Below are 24,016 nucleotides of genomic sequence, written 5' to 3'. Positions count from 1 at the left end.
TGACAAGGAGTATATGGTCTTCAGAGGCCACCACGGGGACAGACTGGTGACAAGACATTTTAGACATGGAGTCCACTCTTGGGCGAGCAGCAGCCCAGAGGGCACTGAGGAACCTCCTTCCCCATTCTCAGACACGCACGAGCCACAAACCCACGCGGAACAAACACAAACCCCCCCTCCCCCGCCACACCCACGTCCTGACACACACCTTTCCACGTGCCTCCAAGAAAGCCCAAACACACCCCGACCCCATCAGCTTTCCCAGCACCCAGGGCACTGACACCCCAGGCCTGACTCCCCGGGGCTGCCTGCCTTGCTGAGTGGGCCGAGGCTCGACTGGGACTGGCGGGGCCCTTACCGGTCCGTACTGGTTTATATCCTTGTTCTGCGTCTCCTGCAAGGCTGCCACAGTGGCCGTGGCCGTGGCCGTGGCTGTGGCCGCCGCCGCCGCCACTGCAGCTGCCGCGGCAGCAGCCGCCGGCTGAGTGAAGTCAGCGGGCGGCCTGGTGTGCGGAGGGATGCCCATGCCTGCGGGGGCGTTAGGACCCCCGGGGTAGCTGCAAGCGAGAAGAAGGGAAGACTTAGATACCGCCTGAATCTACAGATGAACCGCGGTAAGCCCTGGGCTGGGAGGGAGAAGAGGGATCATTCCCAGCCCTCCCGCTCCCAGCTCAGAGACAGGGGAGGTGTTTAGACTCAGAACCCAAAGGGGCGCGGGGCCTCCTGTGGGCTGGCAGCCCTTCGTGTCACTTGGTGACCGGCAAGCCGCCCACGTCGGGTGCCAGGCGGCGCGGACTCTCGCGGCCGCTAGAGGGCCGCGGAGAGGGGTGACGCCCGAGAGGTGGTCTTGGACAGTACGGGACTGCCGAGGAGGAATGGGCTGCCTCTGCCCGCCCCCCACATCCTTGCAGCATCTTCCTGGGGTTCTGTGCCCCTTCCTCCCTTCCTCTTGACCCTGGTGATTCTTGACCTTATGCATCTCTGCCTCCACAACCGGCAGGGAGGTGACCTGCCTGACCTGCGTGGAGCAGCTCTCCCCCCGCTGCTGGGGTCGCCCTCTCCGTGGGTCCCAGCATATACAGACACCAGGCACAAGGGCCACTCTGAGGCCCGAGCACACGGTCCCATCACCACGGGCCTGACGGCAGCTGCTGTAGTGTCTGACCCACAGATCAGCCTCAAAATGGGGAATGATGTGCCAGGAAGCACAGTGCTGGCATTTAAACTGGAATCTTCCTCCTGGGTGGAAGGCTGCTCACCTGGCCCCGAAGCCCCCGCTGCCGGGGTAGTTGGGCCGGCCGTACATGCTCTGCTGGATGTAGGGCTGAGCGGGCCCGGCCTTGGCCGAGAACTGTTGCTGCTGCCCAGCAAACTGGGGGGAGTTGAGGCCGGGGTTGCTGGTGGTCATGCCCGATGCCATAGGGTTGCCGCCTGGATTCATGGGGTTGTTGGCATTGGCCATAGGGTTCCCGAGGACCTGTGGGCAGAGAGTGGTTGTCACTCAAGCGGTACGCCAGGCGGCATGGGGAGGAAGAAGGAGACATGGGCGGGGGGGGGGTTGCGATGGTGAAAGAGGGAGAACAGAGAGAAAGGAGGAGAAAAGTGGAGGCATGAATTGTTCCCAGAGCATATGAATGCTTCGAAGGGGTAATGCAGCCCGGAAGCAGGCAGCACAGAAGAGGAGAGCCTCAGCTTGTGATCGAGTGAGGCAGGGCTGGTCCTGCCCCTGGTGCCAGGTGGAAGGCACTGGACTTCTCAGCCCTCCCCCTGCCAAGGGTCCTGGATGCCCGGAGGGTTGGGCCACACAGAGGCCCTGGGATGCTGCTCCGTGAGGGCGAAGAGAAGCCCATCTGCCAGCTCCAGAGGGTGGTGGGATGCTGGCCGAGGGACCCCTGTGCCCCGAGACTGCAGGGAGGCCCAGTGGTGCCCTCCCAGGCGGCAAACAGCCCGGAGCCTTCCACATGGCCATGGCAGAGGCTGGGCAGGCAGGAGAGGAAGGAGTGGAGGAAAGAGGAAGGGGCGAGAGCAGGAGGCAGGTTTGGCCAGGCGTGTGGGGAGGGGTTTGTCACAAGCTGAAAGCTCACCATTTTGCTAAAATCTAACCCAGGTTACCCAGTGTCAAAGACCCCAGACACTGGGGCCCTGAGGCCAGTAACAGCCAGGAAGTTCTCCCATTTATCCAACCAAAGTAAACGTGGGCTGGGGAAGAACTGGCTCTCCGTCAGATGAGACTCATTCCCCAGGAAGGGCCCCAGACCGGGGACGGGTGTGTAGGGGCCAGCTGCCACCTTCCTGAGGCAGGTGTGCAGGGTAGAGGCGTGCCCACAGCTGAGTGTGCCCTGAGAGCCGGTCTTTCCAGCCGGGCAGAGCCCGGGAGAGCCAGGAGGGCTGGCACGGGACGGGGACCCAAAGGCCCCGGGGCTCAGGGGATGGTCCTGCCTGGGAGGGGCCGGGGCTGGGGGCAGGAAAGGCTCTTACCTGGCTCTGGGATGTGTTGGTCACTCCCCAAACCGTGGTGACCACGGAGAGGGAGCCGGGAGGCTGGTTGGTGTTCTGCTGCCAAGGGACAGAGTCATAGGGGAACGACCCATCACTGCAGAGGGAGACAGAGGGGGGTTCTCAGGGGCCGCGTACACAGGAGAGCCCCGCCACTCCACCACGCTCCGCAGCTCCCAGCCCAGCCCAGGTGACCCCCGTCTCAGCCAGCTCTAGACCCCAGCCCTGACAGGCTGTCCGACGCCGAACAGGTGACATCGCACGGTGACGGACCGTGCCAAGCGACCACCTCTCCCCGCATCGCTGGGGACACCCCCATGGCTGTCTGTCTCACCTTAGGCCACCGAAGTCCACAGGCCGCGCTGCGAGGAAGAAGAGAGAGCCACAGGCCCAACCTGAGCTCCTCCTCCAACCACGCTCTGACATGAAGTGGTCCCTCCAGAAAGCTCTGGTTCCCCCACACCCGCTTCCCCTTGGAACTTCCCGGTCCCTTCTCAGAAAAGGCCGGAAGGGCCCCAGTCTTGAATCTCACCTCTTCCCCCTTCCTCCCGACCCTTCAGAGCAGGTTGGCCACACAGCCCTGCGGATCTGGACTTTGGCAGGAGTTTCCTTACGTCAGTCTCCTTCCCGACTCTGCATCACAGGTACAGGCCTGCCTGCCCTGCCATGCCATGCTTCCTCCCCTGCTCCCAACCCCAGTCTCTCCTGCACATCCCTGCCAAGCTAATCTCTCTCCAACCCCCAAGACGCTCTGCGTGATCAAAGACCTTCCTTGGCTCTCGGTGTTTACAAGGCAAAGTCCAAACTCACACACTTCAGAGCGATTTACCCTGTCGGCTCATCAGCATATCCTGCCTCCCAGCTTGGCTCCCAGCTCTCCTGGAGCAGCCATACCCACGTCTCCCCAGTCTCGTCGCTAGGCCCAGAAGTACCCACTGTGTTTGGTGACATCTCCTGGGAAGCCCCTAAACACCAGAAGCAAGGACTTAACCTTAGGCCCAACACCCTGCCCTATACACAGTAAGTGCTCAATAATGGCTTCCTGTTAGTTGCTGCAAAGAGTGACTCCAGGGAGAGGGAGAGGGCTGTTGGGGTTATAGCATCGAGAACACGCCCGAGGCCCAGCCTTTATGAGTGCTGAGCTGGGGCTGTCTCTCCTCTGGAGCCTGTTCCGCTTGGACTCTGGCACCTCTCACCAGGAGAACATCCCAGACACGGCCCCAGAAGGAGCAGAGAAACAGAGCACCCACAACTGCTTTAGTAGCCCCGCACAGCACCCCGACGGGCAGCAGTGAGGCCTGCCGGGCAGCGCTGCTGGGTACCAGGATGGGGGAAGGAGGCCTGGAGGAGGGTGGCGTGGTAGAAAGCGCCTCGTGCCTCTGCTGGGCTCGTGCCTTCGTCACAGGAAGTCGGCAGGAGGCAAAAGCTCTCACTCACTCCTGGAGAGCTTCTACCCCAGCTTAGCAGGCCCTGGGGGTGCTGGGAGCCAGCCCAGAGGTCAGGACTTATAGGAAGGAGCCGCAGTCCTGCATGACAAGCAGCCAGAGAGGAGCCGGGGGTCTGAGTCTCATGCCTGTTTCTTGCCAGGCTGAACCCTCGGCAGTCAACACAGTCAAGGCACGCGGGGCCCTGCGGGGGCGGTCGGACTGGAGGGCAGGACCATGGCACTGTCTGCCCAGGCTTGCTCTTCCCCGGCCTCACACCCTCTTGCCTGGCCAGCCCCTGGCCTCCTTCCTATCTCTGCTCAGAAATCACCTCACTGGAGTGGCCTGCCCCAACCTCCTGGTCTCAGAGAAATCCTACCGCTCCCTTTTCCTCCTCTCCTGGCTTTTTTTTTGGGGGGCGGGGTACCCTGGATACAAGTCCTGTCCCTCCCTGGCTCAGGGGACAAGTTCCTCCCGCCTGTCTGCACTCAGTCCCCTCCTTTGTAAAACGGGCCTAAGAATGGTACTCCCCCACTCTCCTCTCAAGAGTTTTTAAGCTGTAGGTCATGAAACCCGAGCGGGTCAAGACATCAAGACAGGGGAAAAAAGAGGGAAAACAGAAAGTAGTTAAGCATGAACACGTGGTCAGAATACATATTATTCCCTGAACTTAACATCTTGATTTTATATACACGTATGAGTGCGTCCTGGGTCACAGCCGTTAATACGTGCATTTACTCTGGGTCTCAGTCAAGGAAGATTGAGCAACACAGGCCTCGGTCGTGTCAGTGTGATGTGGCTCAGAGAGATGAACGCAGACAAAAAGGCTTTCTCAACTAGAAAGGGACACAGGCTGGAGCATTACTCGTGATTCCCAGGGGCAAACAGCAGGCCAAGAACCTGAAGGGGAGGAAATGTCCTCGGGAACCAGCCCTCCTGCCTGCTCCCTGCTCCTGCCGGGAGCATCGTGTCTGCATCATGTTTGATGACGGGGGGTGAGGCCGGGATGCACAGGCCAAAGGTGACAGACACCTCAAACTCTGCATCTGGGATGGCCGATGGGGACCTGGGTGCCCAGAGAGCTCGGGGGCGGGGGGGGGGGGGGGGTGGGGCGCAGCAGCACAGGCAAGTAAGCAACGAGCCTGCTCGTCAGCACAGTTGGGCTAGACCCACCTCTCTGGCACAAGTCACAGAGGGCTGGGGTACCATCTGGTCGCGGGCCTGGCACACCACAGTCTCAAAGGGAGGCCCTGCAGGCGACAGTTTTAAACAACGGAGAGGAGACCCCTAGACACCAGCTGTCCTGTGAGGCTCATTCTAGGTGTGCAGGATTGAACACGGGACTCCCATCAGCTTAACAGAACACAAGGGTGAGTCTGTCTTCTCTCCCCAGTCCGCCTGCCCCACAAGCTCCCATCAACCCTCCAGGCTGATGGCCCATTCTGCCCGAGGTTCATGTCCTTTGAGCACGCACTCGGCAGGCTCGGGAAGCAAAGCCCTCCGGGAGCCCCTGTAGCCCGGCAGGGCCCCGCCTGAAGCCTGGGCGGGGAGCCGGCAGCTGCTGTCTCACTGCCTCGGGTGGGGAGGCCCCGGCTCACCAGGATACTGCACAGGCCCACAAACAGGCTCCCAACTGCCCTGCAGCTCCGTGGGTGGGCCTTGTGGGCGGAAACCAGCTCCTTCCTGTTTCGTCCCCTCCACCCCAAAGCCGGTGAGAAGCGACTGGAACCATCGTTCCCAAACTGGGCATCCCACCGCCCGGCTGCAAGGTTCACCCCAGAGCCCAGGCACATACCAGGAGCGCACGCGTGCGGAGGGGGGACACGTATGTGTGCGTGCACATGAGCCCCGCTGACATGCTGCTGTGCACACGCGGGGGAAGAGACAGGCACACGCATGGAGGGGCGGTCTCGGGGACTTGCTCGCCCCCACTCGCACCTGCTGCAGAAGCAGAAGTGGCAGCCGCACCAACACGGCTGTGACTCATCTCCTGGGGAGACGGCTCCTGCTGTCGCAGTGAAGGCTCTCGCCCCCACAGGCCCATGGCAGTCAGCCCTGCCGACGCCTCTGCCCGGACTCAGACACCACCGCCAGGGGGGCTGCCCGGCTCTGGCTCCCTGTGCCCAAGGAGCAAGGACAGGCCAGGTTCCTGGGCCCTTCCAGTGTGGGAGGGGGCCCAGGGTGATGAAGAAGAGGCCTAGAAGGCCTGTGTAGGGCTGTGTAGTTCTGAGACTCTTCCTTCCTCCGGCAAATACTATTTAACCTGCAGATAAGTTCAGCCCAGGTCGGGAACCACTCTCTCCTCTTACCCATACCTGGTTGCAATTCAAAGGGAGGCCAGGGCCCCTGGAGCTAAGAGAATCCCACTCTTAGGAATCCTGCCTCCTTCTTTGCGCCCTCAATCCAGCACGGCCTGGTTTCATGCCACAGCTCCCCCCAGCTGCCGTCTAGCCCAGCCCAAACTGCCCTAAGAATCCAATCCACCCAGAGAGACAGCAGTCCCAGAAGCCACTTGGAATCTCCGCAGGGCTCTGCCTGCCAAAAGCTCCCTAATACGGGGACAGGCGCTTTCCTATCTCTGTGCCTCTTCCCGGTCTGGGATGCTGTATCCTCACCCTGAAAAAAATGCCACTCGTCCTTCCCAGGCTCCTCTTCCAAAGGCCACCTCCTTCAGGAAGCCCTTGCCGCATCCACTGGCCTGAGCTCGACTTGTTCTTCGCATTCCTAGGGCCCGAGTGGGGGCCCAAATGAGAGCCCTCCTGCCTTTTTCCTTCTGCCCCAGGAGTCCTGAGTTAGGCTACCTGTGCCTGGCATGATGTCTTCAAACCTACAGGGCTCAGAAAGCCTTTGTTAACCAGAGAGAAAGCCCACCTCTCCACACTCTCCTCAGAGGGATGCCTGAGAAGGGAAAACGGCGTCCATTCCTTAATTTCGATTGCCGACCACTCACAGTGCATTTGTGACCCCACGAGCACCGGCACCCAGGAAGTGAGAGGTCCTGCCCTCTGGGGGGAGGGACAGAGGGAAGCTAATGAAGCAGCTCCTTACTCTCTTTATGCCTCAGTGTCCTTGTCTGTAAAATGGGGATACTAGTACTTCTCTCAGAAGGCTGTCACGAGGATTACACGAGCTCACACGTCTAAGGCACAATGGCCACATCTGGCATAACGCAGGCACCTAAAACTGCTGGCTGTTGCTGTCGTCGTTACGATTTATCGCGTGGCTTCTAGAAGCAAGGAACTGTGTGAAGGGGCTTTCACCCGAGAACACATTCCCTTTAACGTGGGCTCGACAGATGCATCTCTTAGGACCTGAGGCTCACAGGGTCCCAGAGTTTGTCAAGGGCAAGACTGCCAGATGGGTCTGACCACGCCCCCCTGTCTCGGGGAGCTAAGGATCGGGGAAGATGGCGCCTCCCTGCTGGAAGATGGTGATAACGTGAGGGCAGCACACGCTATGAGGGACATCTCGCAGTCCCTGAGAATTCCAAGGGGCACAGCTTCCTGAGGGTTCTCAGGGAAGCTGCCCAGCATGAAGGGACAGAGGGCCTGTAAAGTTTGGTCTGAGAGACAGGCTGCAGAGAAAACCCAAACAGTGACCCAGGAAAAAACACTCTACCCATCAAATCATTAGCTTTGGCCCGCACCAAGTATCCTGGCAGATATTCAGGGACTCCAACCAAACATTTCTGAGGCTAATACTCAAATGGCAGAGGGAGGCCCTGTGGTACAGAGGCTGTTTCTAGGCTCTAAACCTAGACTCTTTATAGGGTCAAACCTGGGTTCTGCTACCGACAATTTGTATCAACTTGAACTTAAGTCAGCTCAACTTCCTCATCTGTAAAATGGGACCAACGCTCTCCTAAGATGAAACATATGAATACAAGTTCGGTACAGTGCCTGGCACAGAGTCCCTGCTAAATTGTACATACGCTCTCCTCTCTGTTTCTCCAGCCTGACTGCATGTAGGTAGGCACCCATGTTTACTTGCTGATACAATGATAGTGCTCAGAAGTTCTGCAGAAATGCTCTCGATGAGAGGGAGTGTTATTATCATTCCTGTTCGTTTTCTGAGCCTCTGGGGCTTTGCTTCAGTGTCCCTCTGCCTTCCTGTTTCTAGTGAACTCCTACCTATACTTCAAAGCCCAGCCTGGATACTCCCTTTTGTGATTCTCTTAAGCAGAAGCAAGGACGTTTTCCTCTATTCCCTCAGCTCTTTTTGTCACATGAAAGAGCTTTTCACGCTGCAGTTATAGTAGACGATTTACATGTCTGTTTGGCAGCTCCATGGGCACTGACTGATGTTTGCTAAATGTGAGAAAATGAGTAAAGCCCAGCAAGAGGGAGTGATGATTCCTGGCTCCCGGGTACCTCCTGTGGCAGTGTCTACACAGACATTCATGGAGGGAAGAGGAGGGGAGGACTGAGTTATTTCTTCCCTTGCATTTCTAACAGCCACTTTATTTGGGAGAAATAACGAATTCCTATTAAGGGTATCGTCAGACCCTAATTAATTTCCCTGATCTGGCTATATTGGTCCCGTCTCCACGCAAGGCTGTAGAGTTACCATTAATGAAACACCAAGCCAGTGAGGAGCTGAAGCTCCCACCCTCTTTAATTTAGGGGGACCATTAACACTGCTCTCTATCATCACAACGACTCGGGCCGCTTCCTTTCCTCCCTGCGGTGAAACATAGAGGGAAATGCGTCGCTAACTGCATATTACAGGGTTTTAAATTTTATCAATAGGAAGGAGGAAAGGAAAAGATCCTGTATCTTAGCAATCTGGAACCGATGGAGCAGGATTTATGGGTCCTTCAATCCCCCTTTCATTCTTTCTTTTTCTTTCTTTTCTTTCTTTCTTTTTCTTTCTCTCTTTCTTTCTCTTTCTTTCTTTCTTTCCTTGCTTTCTTCCTCGCTTTCTCTGTCTTTTTTTAATTTTCTGGGGGCAAGAAAGGCCTGTTACCCTCTGAGCTTTGGGTACGGCTACACAAAAGCAGCTAACAATGAAGGCGGTGAAGGTAGTGTGATGTGACCAAGGAAAGGAGAACACCAGGGGTCAGCTCTGAATGACCCCCTCTTCGTCAGCTGACAAAAGTGAGAGCGCCAGAGTCTGCCGGCACCAAGCGGAGGGCTGGGGGAATAATGACTGGCCCGTGGGACATCTTGTGTGCCAGGCCCGGCGGCAAGCACGTTCCAAGTCCTGCACTGCTGTTATTCTAGTGCTACAGATGAGGAAACTGAGGCACAGAGAGGTTACAGAGCTGCCCAAAGTTCCCCAGCTGGAAGACGCCAGGGCAGCAGCTCGCCTCCCGCAGCCTGGCTCAGGGCCTGTGCCCCAACCTGCCGCACCCAGGGGAGCACCGGGGCCGCACCCAGGCACCTCTCTTCTGGGGGGGCCGCAAACCCCTCTCCTGGAAGAAGGGCAGCGCCCCTTGATTCCGGAGTGTTCCCCGGCTCTAGCGGGCTCTGGTTGTAATTAAACGAAGAGTGTAAACAAGATGTATTAGGCTTTTAATTACTTTTGCAGCACTGATTTGCATATGGACAATGTGCTAATCACAAATGGCTTTTTTAACCACTCATGAGCAAGAAGAAGGCAGAAACGTCTGCCGGCAACAAGTCCCGGCCGCTGCGGGGACTGTGAAGGGGTCCAGCTACAGGACCGTGGGCCCGAGGCCCCGTGCTGCCCTAGGCTGGCCTCTCCCGGCCCTCCTTCTCCCGCCCGAAGCTCTGCACATCCCTGTAAAGTGGAGAGCACACACCTACCTACAGCTCGCTCATCAGGACCAGACTCCAAGACGGCCCATTGACTACTCCACAGACCACAAAGCCCTCCCCAAACGTGCGGGCACTCGACATTCCTCCTGACACTGTCACCCTCAGCAACTGCCACGGGGCTGCCGTCGGCTGGCCCTTTCTGATGCCTGGGGCCTGCGTGGCAACGAGTGCCACCGTGTGCCTATCGGCTCGAGGGGTCACGGGCCCCAACTCCCAGCCTGGTGCCGTGGCACCAACCTCCATGTAACCTTTCCTCTAAATGTCCATGATGGGGCGCCTGGCTGGCTCAGTCGGTCAAGCGTCCGACTTCAGCTCAGGTCATGATCTCACGGTTTGTGGGTCTGAGTTCTACGTCAGGCTCTGCGCTGACAGCTCGGAGCCTGGAGCCTGCTTTGGGTTCTGTGTCTCCTTCTCTCTCTGCCCCTCTCCCACGTCAAAAATAAACAAACATTAAAACAAAAATGTAAATGGCTGTGACCATGCGACAGTCACACAGTTCCCCAGAGAGAGCCTGGGGCTTCAGGCTTCCAAGGCTCCCTTACCCTTTTATTTACTTGTCCTCAGAGCCTACAGACAAGGACCCCTGAGTTTTCAAACAGCCACACATCTCAAACACCAAATCCTGGACATCACAGGGTCCTCAAGCTCACCTGGGTTAGGGTCTCCTTAATTATAAGGCAAGAGGGGGCTTCTGTCCCCATGTCACTCAATACGCTTGTGGAGGAGGGTGGTCAGAAAAGTTTCCTTTCTGTGAAAACACTTGACTTTCTCTTCAACTTTCTTTCCTTCTGGTTTGGGAAATTACATGAGGACTTAAAAGGTGATGCCCCTCATGGGAATTTCCCAGGAAATTCATGAAGCTACGAGTAGAGACCAACCAGACTCGAATCACTGGCTCACAATGTGATCTCGGCCTCAGCCCTGCGTCTGCAGGCATGTGGACCGGTCCTTGTGCAACTGATGACACTTCTTTCTGGTCTCAGCTGCCCTGCTACAGAATGGGGAATAGGGCAAGGTCTGGATCAGGGTTGGGTGAACAACCAGACAGCACCTCACTGATCTTGAACGGCCAGCAGCAGAGGGAAGGGCAGAGCACTGTGTGTGGTTCAATGCGGTGTGTTCATGGGCAAGTCACCGTCCTGCTCTGGGCCCACTTTCCCTTCTAGTCCTGACGTTCAGGGTGGGAGGTGTCACAGCTGGTCATCCATCACTTCTCCCTGAAACCTTCCAGGGCACAGGGCTCTCCCATGTCTGAGAGGCTGCTGTTTTGCATTCTCCATCATTCCGTGAGCACATACAGGGAGCTGAACCAGTGGTGGTACAGGTGGCAGGGCACTGGGTACCAGCCAGTGGCTCTTCGGCCCACTGAGGGAAAGCCAGTTCAAACTCCTAGAAGGCACCTGCCCAGCTCTCAGATCAAACCCTTGAAGACCAAGGCCCATGTCCTCTGGGCAGCCTCTTGACAGCCGTTTTCCTCCTTTGGAACCCCAAGGCCAGGCCGACCTGTCACCGAACCCTAACCCTGCCTGGATCTGGCAGTTCCCAAGTTGCCTCACTGGTCTTACTTCCCCAGCTAGCGAGATGCAGCCCCTGGAGCACAGACATCCCTCATCTGGTGAACTCCAGGACGGGACATTCTCGTGCCGGCAGCTCAGCTCAGCAACAGCCTGGCAAAGGGCCTGGCCGGGGTCCAGATCCATGGCGCCCCGTGGCCTGAACGGTCATGGCCAAGCAGGTCTGAGGCAGGCCTCTACGCGGGGCTGCAGGGTCCTGGCCCAATTGGAGGGGGACAGGCTGGAAGGACAGGATGTGTGAGGCAACAAGAGGCAGGATGAGTCTGGCGGGGCAGAGTAGGAACAGGCTAAAAGAAGGGTAAATGCGAGCTGGGTAGTTTAGGCTGCATTCAGCCCCAGCTAGTGCACAGCGGCTGGCAGCTGCTCAGACAGACAAGACCTGTGGCTTTTTGCTGAGCCAGGGTGAGGGGAGGAAGGCGGCCAGAGGTGGGTTTTGTCTCTCTAGAGCAGTGCTTCTTAGCCACAGGTGATACCCTCACCCCCAAGACTGTGTGAAGGTACTTTAGCACCGTGGGGGCGGGAGAGGGGGCAGTAGAAGAACCGAGTGGGCAGGGACGGAGATATTAAATGCCCCGCAAAGTCCCGCACCATGAAAAAATGCCCTGGCCCAAATGCCAACACGGTACCACCCACCAGGAAACACGCACAGAAGGGGGGCTGTCCTGAGTCTGAGTGGTCACAGGTCGGGCTGAGGGTGCGGTGAGGCAGTGGTGACGGGCTTGCCGTCCTATAAAGTGCTTCTGGCAGAAGCAGGGAACCATGTGTTGGGGCCGTCCTGTCTGGGCAGGGTGCTGGACCTAAGGAGCTCCCCTGTGGCTCTGAGAATCAACAGTCTCCAATTCAATTTGTGGAGTGTGGCCAGTGCCTGCGTCTGTGGCAGCACCTCAACGGTGTGAGCCAGGTCTCCTGCGGGGTGCTCTGGGCTGCGGGTGCCTCGGTCGGGCTGGGTCACGAACGGGAGCCTAGCTCTGACTGCAAATGCACCTCACCCCGAAACGCGCTCGTTGGCGGGACCCGCAGAGGAAAAGCAGACAGCATGGCGGGTCTGTTGCTCAGCCGGTAGAGCACTGGGCGAGAGCGTGCCCAGCTCAGCAAGGGACCTGCGGAATACTTAGCCACAGAACTTGCTGGGCCTGAGCCCACGCTCCTTCTGAGGCCGGTGCAGGGCGGACTGGCCAGTTCCTCAGTGCCTGATGGCCTCCGCCACGCCATTCCCACCTGTGTCCCTGCGCTTCTGGTGGCCCCACCCTTGTGCTAACAGCCCAGCCTCATTCGGTTCCTGTGTGGTCGGCCTGGGCTGGCTCTGGCCCCATCCATCTGCCGGTGGGACCATCAGCTCTGTGACGTTCTCGAGCTCCTTCTGGGCCCCGGGTGTCTCCGGGTTTGCCCAACACCTCGCTCAGGAAAAGGGGGAAGACCCTGGGCTCAGGATGGTTACCTTTCAGCCCAGAGTCTAGAACCTCAAGAAGAGACGGCCCTCCACTGAAGGGACAAAGCTGTCAGGCTGGGTAAGACCAGCGCTTGCAGCCTCCGTTGTCACGCTGGAGAAACGGCGCTCACCCACACGGATTTAAAGAACAGCGGCATTTGAGAAAACAGGGAATATCCTCACGGCTGCTCAGAGGCCCCCACCCCAGTCCTGCCACCTGAGGGGCTCTTCCAAGGGCACGTCAGGGCCTGACGGCTGGCTGCCCAGCGCCCACCCCTGGAGGCACGTGCCCACTCACCTGTGCGACAGAGTGGGTTTCATGGAGCTCATGGAGTTGAGGGGAGGCTGCATGGGGAGTTTCCCGGGGGCGTCGCTCTGGCGGCTCTTCTGATGTCGGAGAAGCAGCAGGCGGCCGAGCTCCTCGCACCAGGAGGACAGCAGGGCTACGAGGAAGGACAGGATGGTCAGCGGGCCCTGCGGCCACCTCCTCCTGCCACGCCCACACCCCCGTCGCGGGCCCACACTGGGTGCTCCCACCTTCGTGTGACACTGGGAGAGCCACTAAGCCTCCTCACCTGTACAGCAGGACTAACACCCCGAAGGAAGGGCTAAAAGGCTCCTGATGCTGGCGGAGGGCAGCAGAGGGGGGCACATTTCAACGGCTACCACTTTGAGAAGGACAAGCCCAGAGGCGGCAAAGAGGAGAGACCGGACATGACGGAGGGGATGTCAGGGGTCACACCCCCAAAGCAAGGGAGGGAGCCACGCACAGACCCTGTGTGGGGCGAGCTTAGGAAGGGCCTGCCGGCCCACCCCCAGACTTCTCAGCGAAGCCTCTGGACAAGCAGCCCGACATGGCTTCTCCCAGGCGGGGCAAACTTCACAAGGCATCCAGAGCCTTCCTGGAGCCTAGTGAGGATCCCAGGAGTGCCTGCAGGGTCCTCCCCGGAAGAACTCCCCGCAGAAGTGCCCATCCTTCCAGTCAGCCCAGCGGCTGGCCCCTGTGTGCTGGGCACCCACGCTTTGGAGAACGAAGGATTTCCAGGGCAGAGGGCGGCCCACGGGTGGGGGCTAAGCTAGAGCGTGTGAGGGGGCAGCAAGGGCAGAAGCACAGGAGGACCCTCCACGCCCAGGCTTAGAGACATTAAACACCGAGAGAAAAGCAGCTGAAGTTAACGGGGTGCTGGGGAATCATCTTCCACCGGCCTGAGGTAACCACCAGGGGCCAAAAGCAGCTTAGGCTCAGTCTGTCTGGCCAGGCCTTCCAAAGAGCATGAGGGAGTCCGGAAGGCCGGGCTGTCACCCCCTTGCCGTGTGAACCCACGGAGCTCGGAGACCCTCTCTGGGCCTCCGTTTGCTTGCAGAGGAAGAGGGATAACGACTCCTGCCCTGCCTTCCTCCCAGGGCTGTGGTGAGGGGTAGACGGGAAAACTGCTGAGACGGTTGTGTGGGAGCAAAAAGGGGCGACCACACCCTGGCCCCCTCCTGCCATGAGTACTTCAGCCGGACTGGTCTGTCTCACGGCTACGGAAGTAGTCAGCCCCGCCAGGCAGCCGGGGGCCTTCGGCACCAGGACGGCTCAGCTCAGCCACTTGGCTGGGTGCAGAGCCCGCTCCCTCATTTCCAGGCTCTCCCATCTAGATGCTGTACAACATGCTTCCGCGCCCTTCTGTTCAAACCTGCCCTGCATGATCCAGAATGCCAGCTGTTATCCCCATTCCACAGATGAGCAGACTGAGCTCAGGCGGGTGAAGTCCCTCGCTCACAGTAACCACGCCTAGACAGGCAGAGGCACAGATGGTGTGTCCCCTGCCCCACACCCCAGTGGGGAAGCCCAAGCCTGAACCAAAATGTGGGGGAGCGGATGAAACCCTTCAGGAGGCAGACACCAAGGGGCTGTGGTCTCCAGCCCCGCCAGTTCAGTGAGGAACCCCTCAGGCCACGTGCAAATCATGCCCGTTGCCACGTTCAGCTGGCACTGGGGGAAAAAAAAAAAAAAAAAAAAACCTTGAGGCACAAAGCCCTGCCTGGAGGGGTTGCACAGGGCTGTCGCTTCAAACTGCCCAGACCCCGGGGAGAGAGGCCCATTAGCCCGAAAACCCGAAAGGCAGGGCCAGGGACCCCCTGAAGTCATGTCACACTCTGCCCCTTCTCGTGGCCCGCGTAAGCTTGATCAGTAGTGGGGGCCTAGGGGTTCTTTCCCGCTCCTCCCCAGGCGGGCAGGGGTCAGGGGCCAGCCAGTAGGACCAGCCGGAGAACCCTGCCCATGCCGTCCTGCTGAGGCTGCCCGGGAGCAAGGTCCACCGGTTACCAGGGACCTGCTGAGGGCTCAAGGACAAGAGAAGGGCAGCGGTTCTTGCAGGGAACGGGGCGGGGTGGTGATGGGCCCTCCCGGCTTGCTGGGTTTGTCTGCTCTGCTGGTGCAGGGCCCGAAGACATCCGGTCAAGGAGGAAAGTGTGGGCTGAAAGGCAGCCTGTGCCCTCGGCCAGGAGAGCACCTGTTTCTGCCTCCAGGAGGGGCTGCCGGTGGGGGGGGGGGGGTGCAGCTAGGTCTTAAGAGATATGTCCTGGCCCTCTTTGTGAGGCTCATCTTGCCACCACCTGCACAGGGAGGCCCCTACCCTGGCGTGTGTCTGCCCAGAACCAGGGCAAAGCGCCCCTAAAGCGGGCATTCAGCACACATCTGCCGCAGCTGGAGGGGGAGCCAGCCTATTCAGAGAGGTTGGAACAAACAGAAATGAATTTCCAGATTGCTCCATTCTTCTCCTAAGCCCCTAGTTACTGCTTCTTGTGTGTGTGTGTGTGGTGGGGGGGGAGGGGGCGGGCACTGGGCATCTGGAAACTCATTTGCACGCCAAGCACGAGGCCTGCCGGATCGCAGCGACGGAGGGACTGCTCGGCTGCCAGCACAAAGGATGGCCACAGATGGTGCTGCCCGCTGCCCGTGGCCGCGCCTCCCAGCCCTCACCCTTCCCGGGGGGGCACCACGCCACGCAGGAGCTCTCCTGCAATGTCACGGGCCACCCCCCTGCTTGCTCAAGGACAGCCCTTGTCTTGTGGAGTGGTTTTCCGTTACGGGAATAAAAGGGAGCCGGTGGCACAGCAGAGCCTGGCTGTGAAGAGTCTGGAACGCTGTGAGCAGATGTGACATGTGCATTAGGCAGTCACGGTATCACACAGATGCCAGGACAGCCACGTTCCTACAATCAGGAGGCAAAGGGCAGGGAGCGAGGGAGGCAGCACCCTTCACCCCCTCGGCCTGAGCAGCCGGTGAGCACAGAGGCCACACTGGCAGACACATGGTGGCGGCTGCACGGGCACAGTGCGTGGTCTCTCGTGGTGCAAGCCAACGCAAGCTGTTCTGGGGCAAATGCCGGTTCACGACGACGTGTGGGAATGTGCAGCCAAAGAGGGAGTCTGGGCACCGTCAGAGACCCTGGAGGACTGACGGACAGAGGCAGGCAGGGGATCACACAGGGACAGAGAGACAGCCCAGCAGGGTGGGGTGTGTCTGGATGTGCACTGCCTGTGTGTGTGCATCTGGGCCGAGCTGAGTGCGTGTGCTCTGATGGGCCAGCCCCGCCTGCACGTCTCTCTGGCCCTGTGTCTCTGCTCCGGGCACTCTCTGTGGTGGGAAAGGAAAAGGGACCACTGAGCACAGGCTCTGGGACTCGGGAGGGATGCCAGGCACAAAGAGTCCCCGGATGGGGTGGGAGGGACCGGAAGGTGTGGTGCAGAGTGCATGAGGGTGCCCGCAATGGCAAGAGTTTCGGGAGGGGATACCAGCCTTCCACATCTCAGGGGCCCCTCCTACTGTGTAGACAGCCACCGCGGCCAGCCCTCTGGCCGGTCCTGGGAGGACCACTCACCCGGACAGTCTGGGTTCCACCCCTTAGAGCTACATGACCTTGGGCAAATCATACGAGCTCTCTGGGCCTCAGTTTCTTTACCTGTTAAGTAGGCATTAATGGCAATGCTCATTCCTTGGAGGGCTGTTGTGACACGTAAATGACACTAACCCCTACAAAGTGCTAAAAAACAGTGTCTGGTATAATAAGCACGGAGGCCCAGAAGGCACCGTGTGTGGTCTCTGGAGAGCAGGTGAGGGTCTGCAGATGCTCCCTGTTCCCACTGGCAGGAAAGCGCCTTGCGAATGGGAGGAGGCCATCCCAGCCCCCTCCAGGAGGTGTCAAGGCAGCCCCAATGGGCACCAGTGCCCCCGCTGCCCCAAGAGAAGGGCAGGGACAATGGCAGGCAGGCCACGGGAAGTGGGGGCTAGGTGCCCTGGCCCTGTAGTCCCACAGGTGACAGTACTTGGCTCATGTCCTGCCACCGTGAGATTTCACACAGGCTGCTTCGTGGCTTGGAGACCCAGTTTCCCGATCTGTGAAATGGGCTTAACGGGGGCTGCCTGCCTCAGAGAATGGATGTGAGCTATGATTAGTGTTGCCAACCAACTACAGGGCTGTCCGAGCAGAAGCCAGAAAGGGAGGGAGGGTGGACAAGGGAACAAAGGAACCCTGTAACCCACAGTAGTCCCAGAAGAGCAGCCCCCTGCATCCCACACCCACCACATAGCCCTGGGGGAGCTGGTGAGGCACTGACTTTGGAACCAGTCCACGAAACCTGATCCCAGCTCAGTCTCTACCACCCACGTGACACCTCGAGCAAGCTGCCTAATCTTCCTGTGCCTCAGTTTTCCCATCTCTAAAATGGTGTGGTGGTATTCTACTCCCCACCTCATAGGGTAGTTGTAAGGATGAGCTGAGTTACCATCAGGCCCCAGTAGGTACTATCCACGTGTTTGCGACGATGACCATGGGCATCACTGACCCATTGGTAGATGAGTGACCAACAGGATGGGGGCCTCGGTGTCTCCGGCCACTTGGGGCCATACAACAGAGTCAAATGAACCAAAGAGGAATGCGGTTCCAGAAGTGCACAGGGGCTGGGGTGGCTGCAGGGCATCTGAAAGTCCCAGGCCCTGGAGCAGATGATGCCGAGCTGGCTGCAGGCTCTGTGGAGTGGCCCCTTCCTCCTGCCTCCCTCCTGAGCCGCTGAGGTGGGTGCCAAGGGGCAAAGTGAGGACAATATCATGTGCCCTGCTTCGCCGGAGCCACAGGATGCAAAAATCAAGTCCTCCCTTAGAGGCGGCTCTGCCTTTGCTTCAGCCACTGGAAAGGTGCCTTTAGCCCTGAAAGGGAGGAATTTGGGCTTCCCTGGGATCCACCACGGGACCCCTAGCTCAACAGCAGCCATCTGAGGGGTTCCTTGGGGTCCAGAGCAACCCAACACCCAGACTCGGACACCTCACCTGGCCCTACCTTAGGCCCTAGTCTTCAGCAGCCAAGTTCCTGATGGCCACACCACAGGGGAAGCAGCAGCCCTGAGGGTCAGTGGACAGGAGAGGGGACTCCAGCCAGGGGATGACATGACAGCTGAGTTCTCGGTCCCACTGCCTGCACTCGTCTCTCTGCAACTTACCCACGGAGCCACAGGGACACCGGATTCCCACTCCAGACCTGCCATGGACCTAAACTAGGGCCATCTGCCACAGCATGTGTCTTACAGTCGATGTCATATTGTGCTGTGATTAGTGGTAGGACTTCCTTCCTAGTGGGACATAAATATTGCTGTGCATGACAATGGGGGGCACCTTCTATTACTGGGATGCAGTAGATGTGTCTAGGGACCCCTGTGCCAGAAGATGCTATGGCTAAAGCAGCATGCACTCTTCTGAAAGAGAAATGGAAATGAACTCCAGGTCTGAGCATCAGGAGGACACAGGATGCACATCTAGGAGGGTAGGGTGGGAAAATGGCCGACATTTGCGCCCCAAGATCTTCCTGGCTATGCCCCCTGCAGCCACCACAGGATGCTTGAGGGACAAGCAAAAGGAAACCAGATACAAAAGTGAGGGCAGGTCGGGAGTGGCGCCCAGGGCATGTTAGTCCTGGCTTGTCTCAGATGTGTCCCCCTTGGGGGCAGTGACAGGGCCTGCATGTCTCTGTACCTGCAGCTGCTGGTAGAGGGGACACGCAGGAGGGGCTGGCCAGATGGACTAGTGGGACGGGCTGGTCTCACCAGAGAGATGGTGGGGTGGGGGGTGGGAAGAGGCTGCGTGGCAGGATTTGGGAATTGCCTGGGTTCCAGGTGTGGGGAGGGGGGTGTGGGTGAAGCTGCATTCTCCAGACAAGCCCAGGAGCCAGCAGACAATGAGCCGGTGCGGGTGGAGGAGAGGCAGAGGCTGGGGTCGGGGAGTTAGAGCATCAAAGGGGTGATCGAGCTCACCCGGGCACAGGAGAAGGGCTGCCTGCCCCTTGCCAGGCTGCACTCCAGCTTGAAAAGCAGCCAGGCACCAGAGGCAGCCAAGTGGCCACAGGAAACAAGGCATTTGTTCTTTATGGAGGCGAGCAGGGGACGTTCAGACAGTGAGAGGCCTGGGCTGCTCATTCTGGGGAAGGTGTGCAGACTGGGAAGGGATGGGAGCAGCCATGGGTGGGAGGGGGCGCGTCAGGGGGAAGGTATAGAGACCTGGATGTAAGGGCCAAGCCAGACAATTATCAAATGCACTGCAGCCTGGGGAAGCTACACGCAAAATGAAACAAAGGCATATTAAGTATCAAAGAGCATCTTAGCGACTAAAAGGCTGCTGGAGAACAGAGGAACTCTGGGTGTATATGAGAGTGTGTGTGTGTGTGTGTGTGTGTGTGTGTGTGTGTGTGTGTGTGTGTTTGAGAGAGAGAGAGAGGAACAGAGAGAGAGAGACAGAAGGGGGGAGGGAGGAGGAAAGGGAAGAAGGGAGAAAGGAGGGGCTTCTGAGACCCAGGCTTGGGGCAGGACTCAGAGGTGCCCAGGAGGCTGTGGCCACCCCCTGGGGAAGGGGGTGAGGAAGATTCTTGCAGGGCGAGGCACAAAGATCCCTTGGGAGCATGCCAGTGGAGTTCACTGCTCAACGAGGAATATTAAGGACCCACTGTCAAATGTTTCCGTGCCATCAGCTCACTGCCATCAGGACCGTGCCGTCAGGACCCTCTGAAGTGGGAGCAGGAGCGGGAAAGTCTGGCCTGGGCAGCTGGAGGGCCCTGCCTGGTGAGTTGGGAGCAAGTATGGGCCTCCACGCTGGGCTCCTCCCAGCTCCCCACCCCGCATCTGAGGTCCTGTTCCCCGATCCACCCAAATTCCCCGGGAGCACCTCAAGCCACCTCCGGGAGACGTCCCCGCCTCTGCCCCCCACAGAGACCAGTGCAGCCTGATCATCTCTGCAGTGTGTCCCCTTTGCTTCTTGCCTCTTGCAATCACCTTCTGCAGGCCTTGTCCCTTCGCCCCTGAATTACGACAAACCCGGCCCATCATTTATCTCCGTCTCCAAACCTGCCTCCTGCCAACCCACACTATGCAAGGCGGCCAGAGGAATTTTTCCACAAATGTATTCTGATCACCTCTCTCCAGTCTGTGTCCCCGGAGGCTGTACGCTGCTTGGTAGGGATGGGAGATGTTCAATGGATGCGGAAATGAGTCAGAGAGAGCCGGGCTATCCGGGGGAAGGTGCGCTTTTGTGTTGTCACAGCAACCCACGGGCCATGATGGGAGCCGAGGGGTTCGCTTCTGCAACCCTGACACCCAGCACGGCCCTTGGCACAGGCTATGCACCGACACAACCAACGCACTGAAGAGAATCGCAGCTGATAACCTAATACAGGCAAGGCGGGAGGGACGGACAGACTGCACTTGCTACATCCGAAAGCCAGACAATCGGGGTCAACCTGTGACCGGTGCCCTGTGTGTGGCTTTTAAACCTGTCAGCAGCTCCCCATTCCCCAGGGGCTGGGGCCTGGCCTCAGGAACATCAGCCCCGAAAGGAATCCTATCCGGACGGGTCTAGAGATTGGTGCTGTCATCAAATAACACCTGTAACTGAGTCAATTGACACCTGTTGTGTGACACGCACACCCACTGGCGGGCCACGCCAAAACGGAGAAGGAAAGGTAAGCAGATTACAGAAACAGCCTCCGTTCCTATACCTTGGGAGGCTGGCTGCCGCCCTGGGTTCTCTCTGCTCTTGGGTTGACACTGGTGTTCATGTGGACAGTGGCCATCTCACAGGGGATCCCAGAGCACCTCGCCCCGGGCTCCCTGGCCATGCTCTTTCCCCCTCCAGCCTCCAGACCCAGGCCACGCCTTCCCAGCTTCTGACCTTCCTTTCTTCCCCCACCCATGGGGCCTTGGGACCACTGCCCAGGGAAGCTTGGGAGTAAGAGACCACGGGGACTTCTGCCTGTGTTCGGAGACCAGGATCCCACTCTCCAGAGCCAAGCAGGGAAAAGGAGTAGTGAGGGGCCAGGAGGGGAGGAGGTCAGGTGGGGGCGGGGGGACTGGTCTCTCCCTGTCATCTATAAAGTGGGAAGACAAGAAGAGGAACCTCTGTTCACGGGCGTGGTGTGAGGAGTCCCAGGATGAAGGAAGGGCCCAAGCTCTAAACCACACGTAAGAAATGGCAAGTCTTTGCTGTTGAACGCTGACTACCTCCTGCCTCCAGAAGGCAGAGTGGTGGAGAACACACGCTGGAGCCAGTCAGCTCGGGTTCAAATCCCAGCTCGGCCACTTGGCAGCTGTGTGACCTGGGGTGAGTTACTTAACCTCTCTGTGCTTTGGTCTTCCCTTTAGTAAAATGGGGATAGTAAATATTACCTACCCCCTAAGCTGTCGGGAGGATTAAACCGGCTAATGTACATCAAGTGCTAGTACAGTGCCTGGCATATACAAAGGACTAGAGGCAAATAAACCGTTTGTGTCGTTACTGAGCACGTGGTTCCTTTAAGGATAGAGAGGCTGCCCTGTCTCCCCATCTACATGCTGTTGCTCAAATAAAACACAATTTCTTTCACTCATCTGTAAGAGCGTCACAAAAATGCTTATATACCACGGACCCGAGCTCGTAGCACCTCTTTCATGCCGGGTGTTCCCTGGGCAGGCAGCGCTGTCCCCTAGTTCCCAGCTATGCCCGTCTTCCCTGCCAGACTCTCTGAAGCAGGCAAGACGATAGGCCCCCCACATATCTGAGCCCAGAAGCTGCCCACTTCCAGCCCTGCTCTCGGGCCACGCGGTGCAGGTGGCCAGTTGGGGCAGTTTCCTTCCCCGAGAGCGCCTGGGAGTGGGGACTGACTTTGCAGCCCCCCTCTCTAACCGGGCTGACAGAGCAGCTGACAAAGGGCCTCTCCTCTGGCCCCACACGAGGGGTGGTTAGCTGGGAGGCCCGGGCAGACCCTCGGCCCCTCCTCAGTCCACATGCCTCTGTGTATCTAGCAGGAGTGGGATGAGCGACAGGAGCCAAGGGCAGGATTCCTGCTCTGACCCATGACCCCCAAGCTGTCCGTGGAATTGTTCTTCTGCCTGTCCTCCTCTGTGGGCCCACTTCTGTCGGGTCCCCTGGAGATGGAAAAAGGGCCCCTCCCTGCCAGTTCCCCAAGGTCATCTCCTCCCAGAAAACAGCACAGGATGCACATGACCACAGACAGGCAGAGCCGGGGTCAGTGGCTGCTTGGGCTCAGGAGACCCAGCGTTAGCCCTAATGTGGCCACTGACCCAGTGGGCCGGCCTGAGGTCCATGTGCATGCCTCTGAAATGGGGTGACGTCGCCCCAGCATGGACAGGGAGGGTCTGATGGGATCATGAGCGTGCAGAGACAGCCCTTTGCTCGCCTGCCTGGCGCCCCCTGACTCACTGAGCCTCACAAACCCCCAGCGGGGCGGCCAAGGATGAGGCGGTCTGTATTTTAGGAAGCAGAAACGGAGGCCCAAGAGCAGGTGATTCAAACACAATAGTGACCCGGGGGCTGGTCCAGGATGACTTCTCTTTCATCTCCCTGTGTCTGTGGTGTCACAGATCTGAGAACAGGCACGTCCCCAGGAGGCAGCTCTGTGCCTCCTGCCCACCTCTCGTTCCGTGAGTTGGCGCCATCCCAGCTTCTTGTCCCACAGTCTGCACCAACTTCCTGGGTGACCTCTGGCAACTTCCTCCTGTCTCAGGGCCATATGTGAGAGGGGGTAGGTGCTGTGCTCTCTGAGGTCTGTGGCTCCACAAATCAGCCCTGGTCTCATAAGGGGGTCATATCTCTCAGGGCTGAGGGCAGCCTCCACCCTTCTTAATCCTGCAGGTGCTGTGGGATTGTGGGATGAGCTACCTGTCCTCATGTCTGGCCTGGACACTTCCCTCCCCGGGTTATAGAAGGAAAGGGCTCCAGAGATCTCACCTTGCCCAGGTACCCCATTTAATAAATCCAGGAGCCCAGACCAGGGAGTGGGAGTGCTGAGGTCTGAGAGTAGGACCCGGTGGTAATGGGGGTTGGGGAGGGGGTAGGACTTCCCTCTGGTTACAGAAAACATCGTTCCTGGGGGGTTGTGGGCTGGACTTTGGTTGGCCCTGACAGCTGACCCCTGGACCATAAAACAAGAGGTACTTTCCTTGTGAGAAAATCTTACTCTCCTGCGAAAACAGCTGTATCATTGTACTACCACCACCGGCAGGGGCACGCTGTCCTCAGTTTCAACTGCTGGTTTTTCTAGATCAATCCCACACTCTGCTCCCTGCTCTGTCACCTGCCATCACTGTGGGGGTAGGAAAGTCAAGACAAGGAGGAATCATCTGCTGGCCCTCTGGCCGCCAGTGACCCTGCCCCTCTCCTTGTCTGCCTGCCCTTTGTATCTGCGCACACACTCAGGCCCCACACGTGGGGAGGACGGACCAGGCTGGCGGTGCGGCTGGCCCCGGATGAGCACGGAGGCTCCTGGCCTGCCTTGCCCGGCCCTACCTGCATCCTTGTGCTCAGCATCCTGCCATCTCAGGTCCTTGCATGGCCAGAGAGGGCCTCTGGGCTGTGTCCTTCCTCCCAGAAGACTCTACACATGCTCCCACCCCTCTCTCCTTGGGTTGTCTAGGTTGGCAGGAGCTAGGAGGCTCAAGGCATGTGAACTCACCCTGGGAACTGAACTCCAGGGGACCTCAGAGCCTGAGCTGTAGGGATGATTCCCAACCCAAACCGGTTTGGCTGTCCCTCATCCTGCTGGGCAGGTCCTCAGACCCCAGAGGAGATGTCAGACAGGTTGAGCCTGTCCGTGGGCTTTAGGAAAATCCCAGCCTGGAAAATTCCCTGCCTACTTCACTCCACCACCTCGAGCCTTCCAGGATAACTGGTTCAGTTGAAAAGACAACCGAAACAAGCTCAAGGGGCCATTTTCATCAGAAAGAGAATGCCCCCTTTTCCTTAGTGGTGCCCCTCGGTCCTGCCAGCCTGCGGGATGGGCCTGGGCAGAG

At 58.7% G+C, this 24,016-nt stretch overlaps 1 protein-coding gene across 13 annotated transcripts in view; it reads right to left on the bottom strand.

The window, feature by feature from the left end:
- Positions 1–24,016, bottom strand: part of ZMIZ1 (zinc finger MIZ-type containing 1) — a 232,823-nt gene that overhangs the window by 20,669 nt on the left and 188,138 nt on the right. For 12 of the 13 annotated variants that reach the window (XM_045437807.1, XM_045437810.1, XM_045437804.1 and 9 more), the window contains 4 exons: positions 13,002–13,146; positions 2,479–2,593; positions 1,260–1,477; positions 359–557 (listed from right to left, as the gene is read on the bottom strand). In XM_045437807.1, coding sequence (XP_045293763.1) covers positions 359–557; positions 1,260–1,477; positions 2,479–2,593; positions 13,002–13,146 — 677 coding nt within the window. Of the gene's footprint in view, positions 1–358; positions 558–1,259; positions 1,478–2,478; positions 2,594–13,001; positions 13,147–13,516; positions 13,575–24,016 lie in introns of those variants that run through there. The other variant, XM_045437813.1, reaches the window with a different exon arrangement.

This window comes from Leopardus geoffroyi, chromosome D2, assembly GCF_018350155.1.
Source record: "Leopardus geoffroyi isolate Oge1 chromosome D2, O.geoffroyi_Oge1_pat1.0, whole genome shotgun sequence".
Taxonomy (NCBI): domain Eukaryota; kingdom Metazoa; phylum Chordata; class Mammalia; order Carnivora; family Felidae; genus Leopardus; species Leopardus geoffroyi.
Note: the sequence above shows the minus strand (reverse complement) of the source record. Positions and strands in the feature narration are given on the sequence as shown.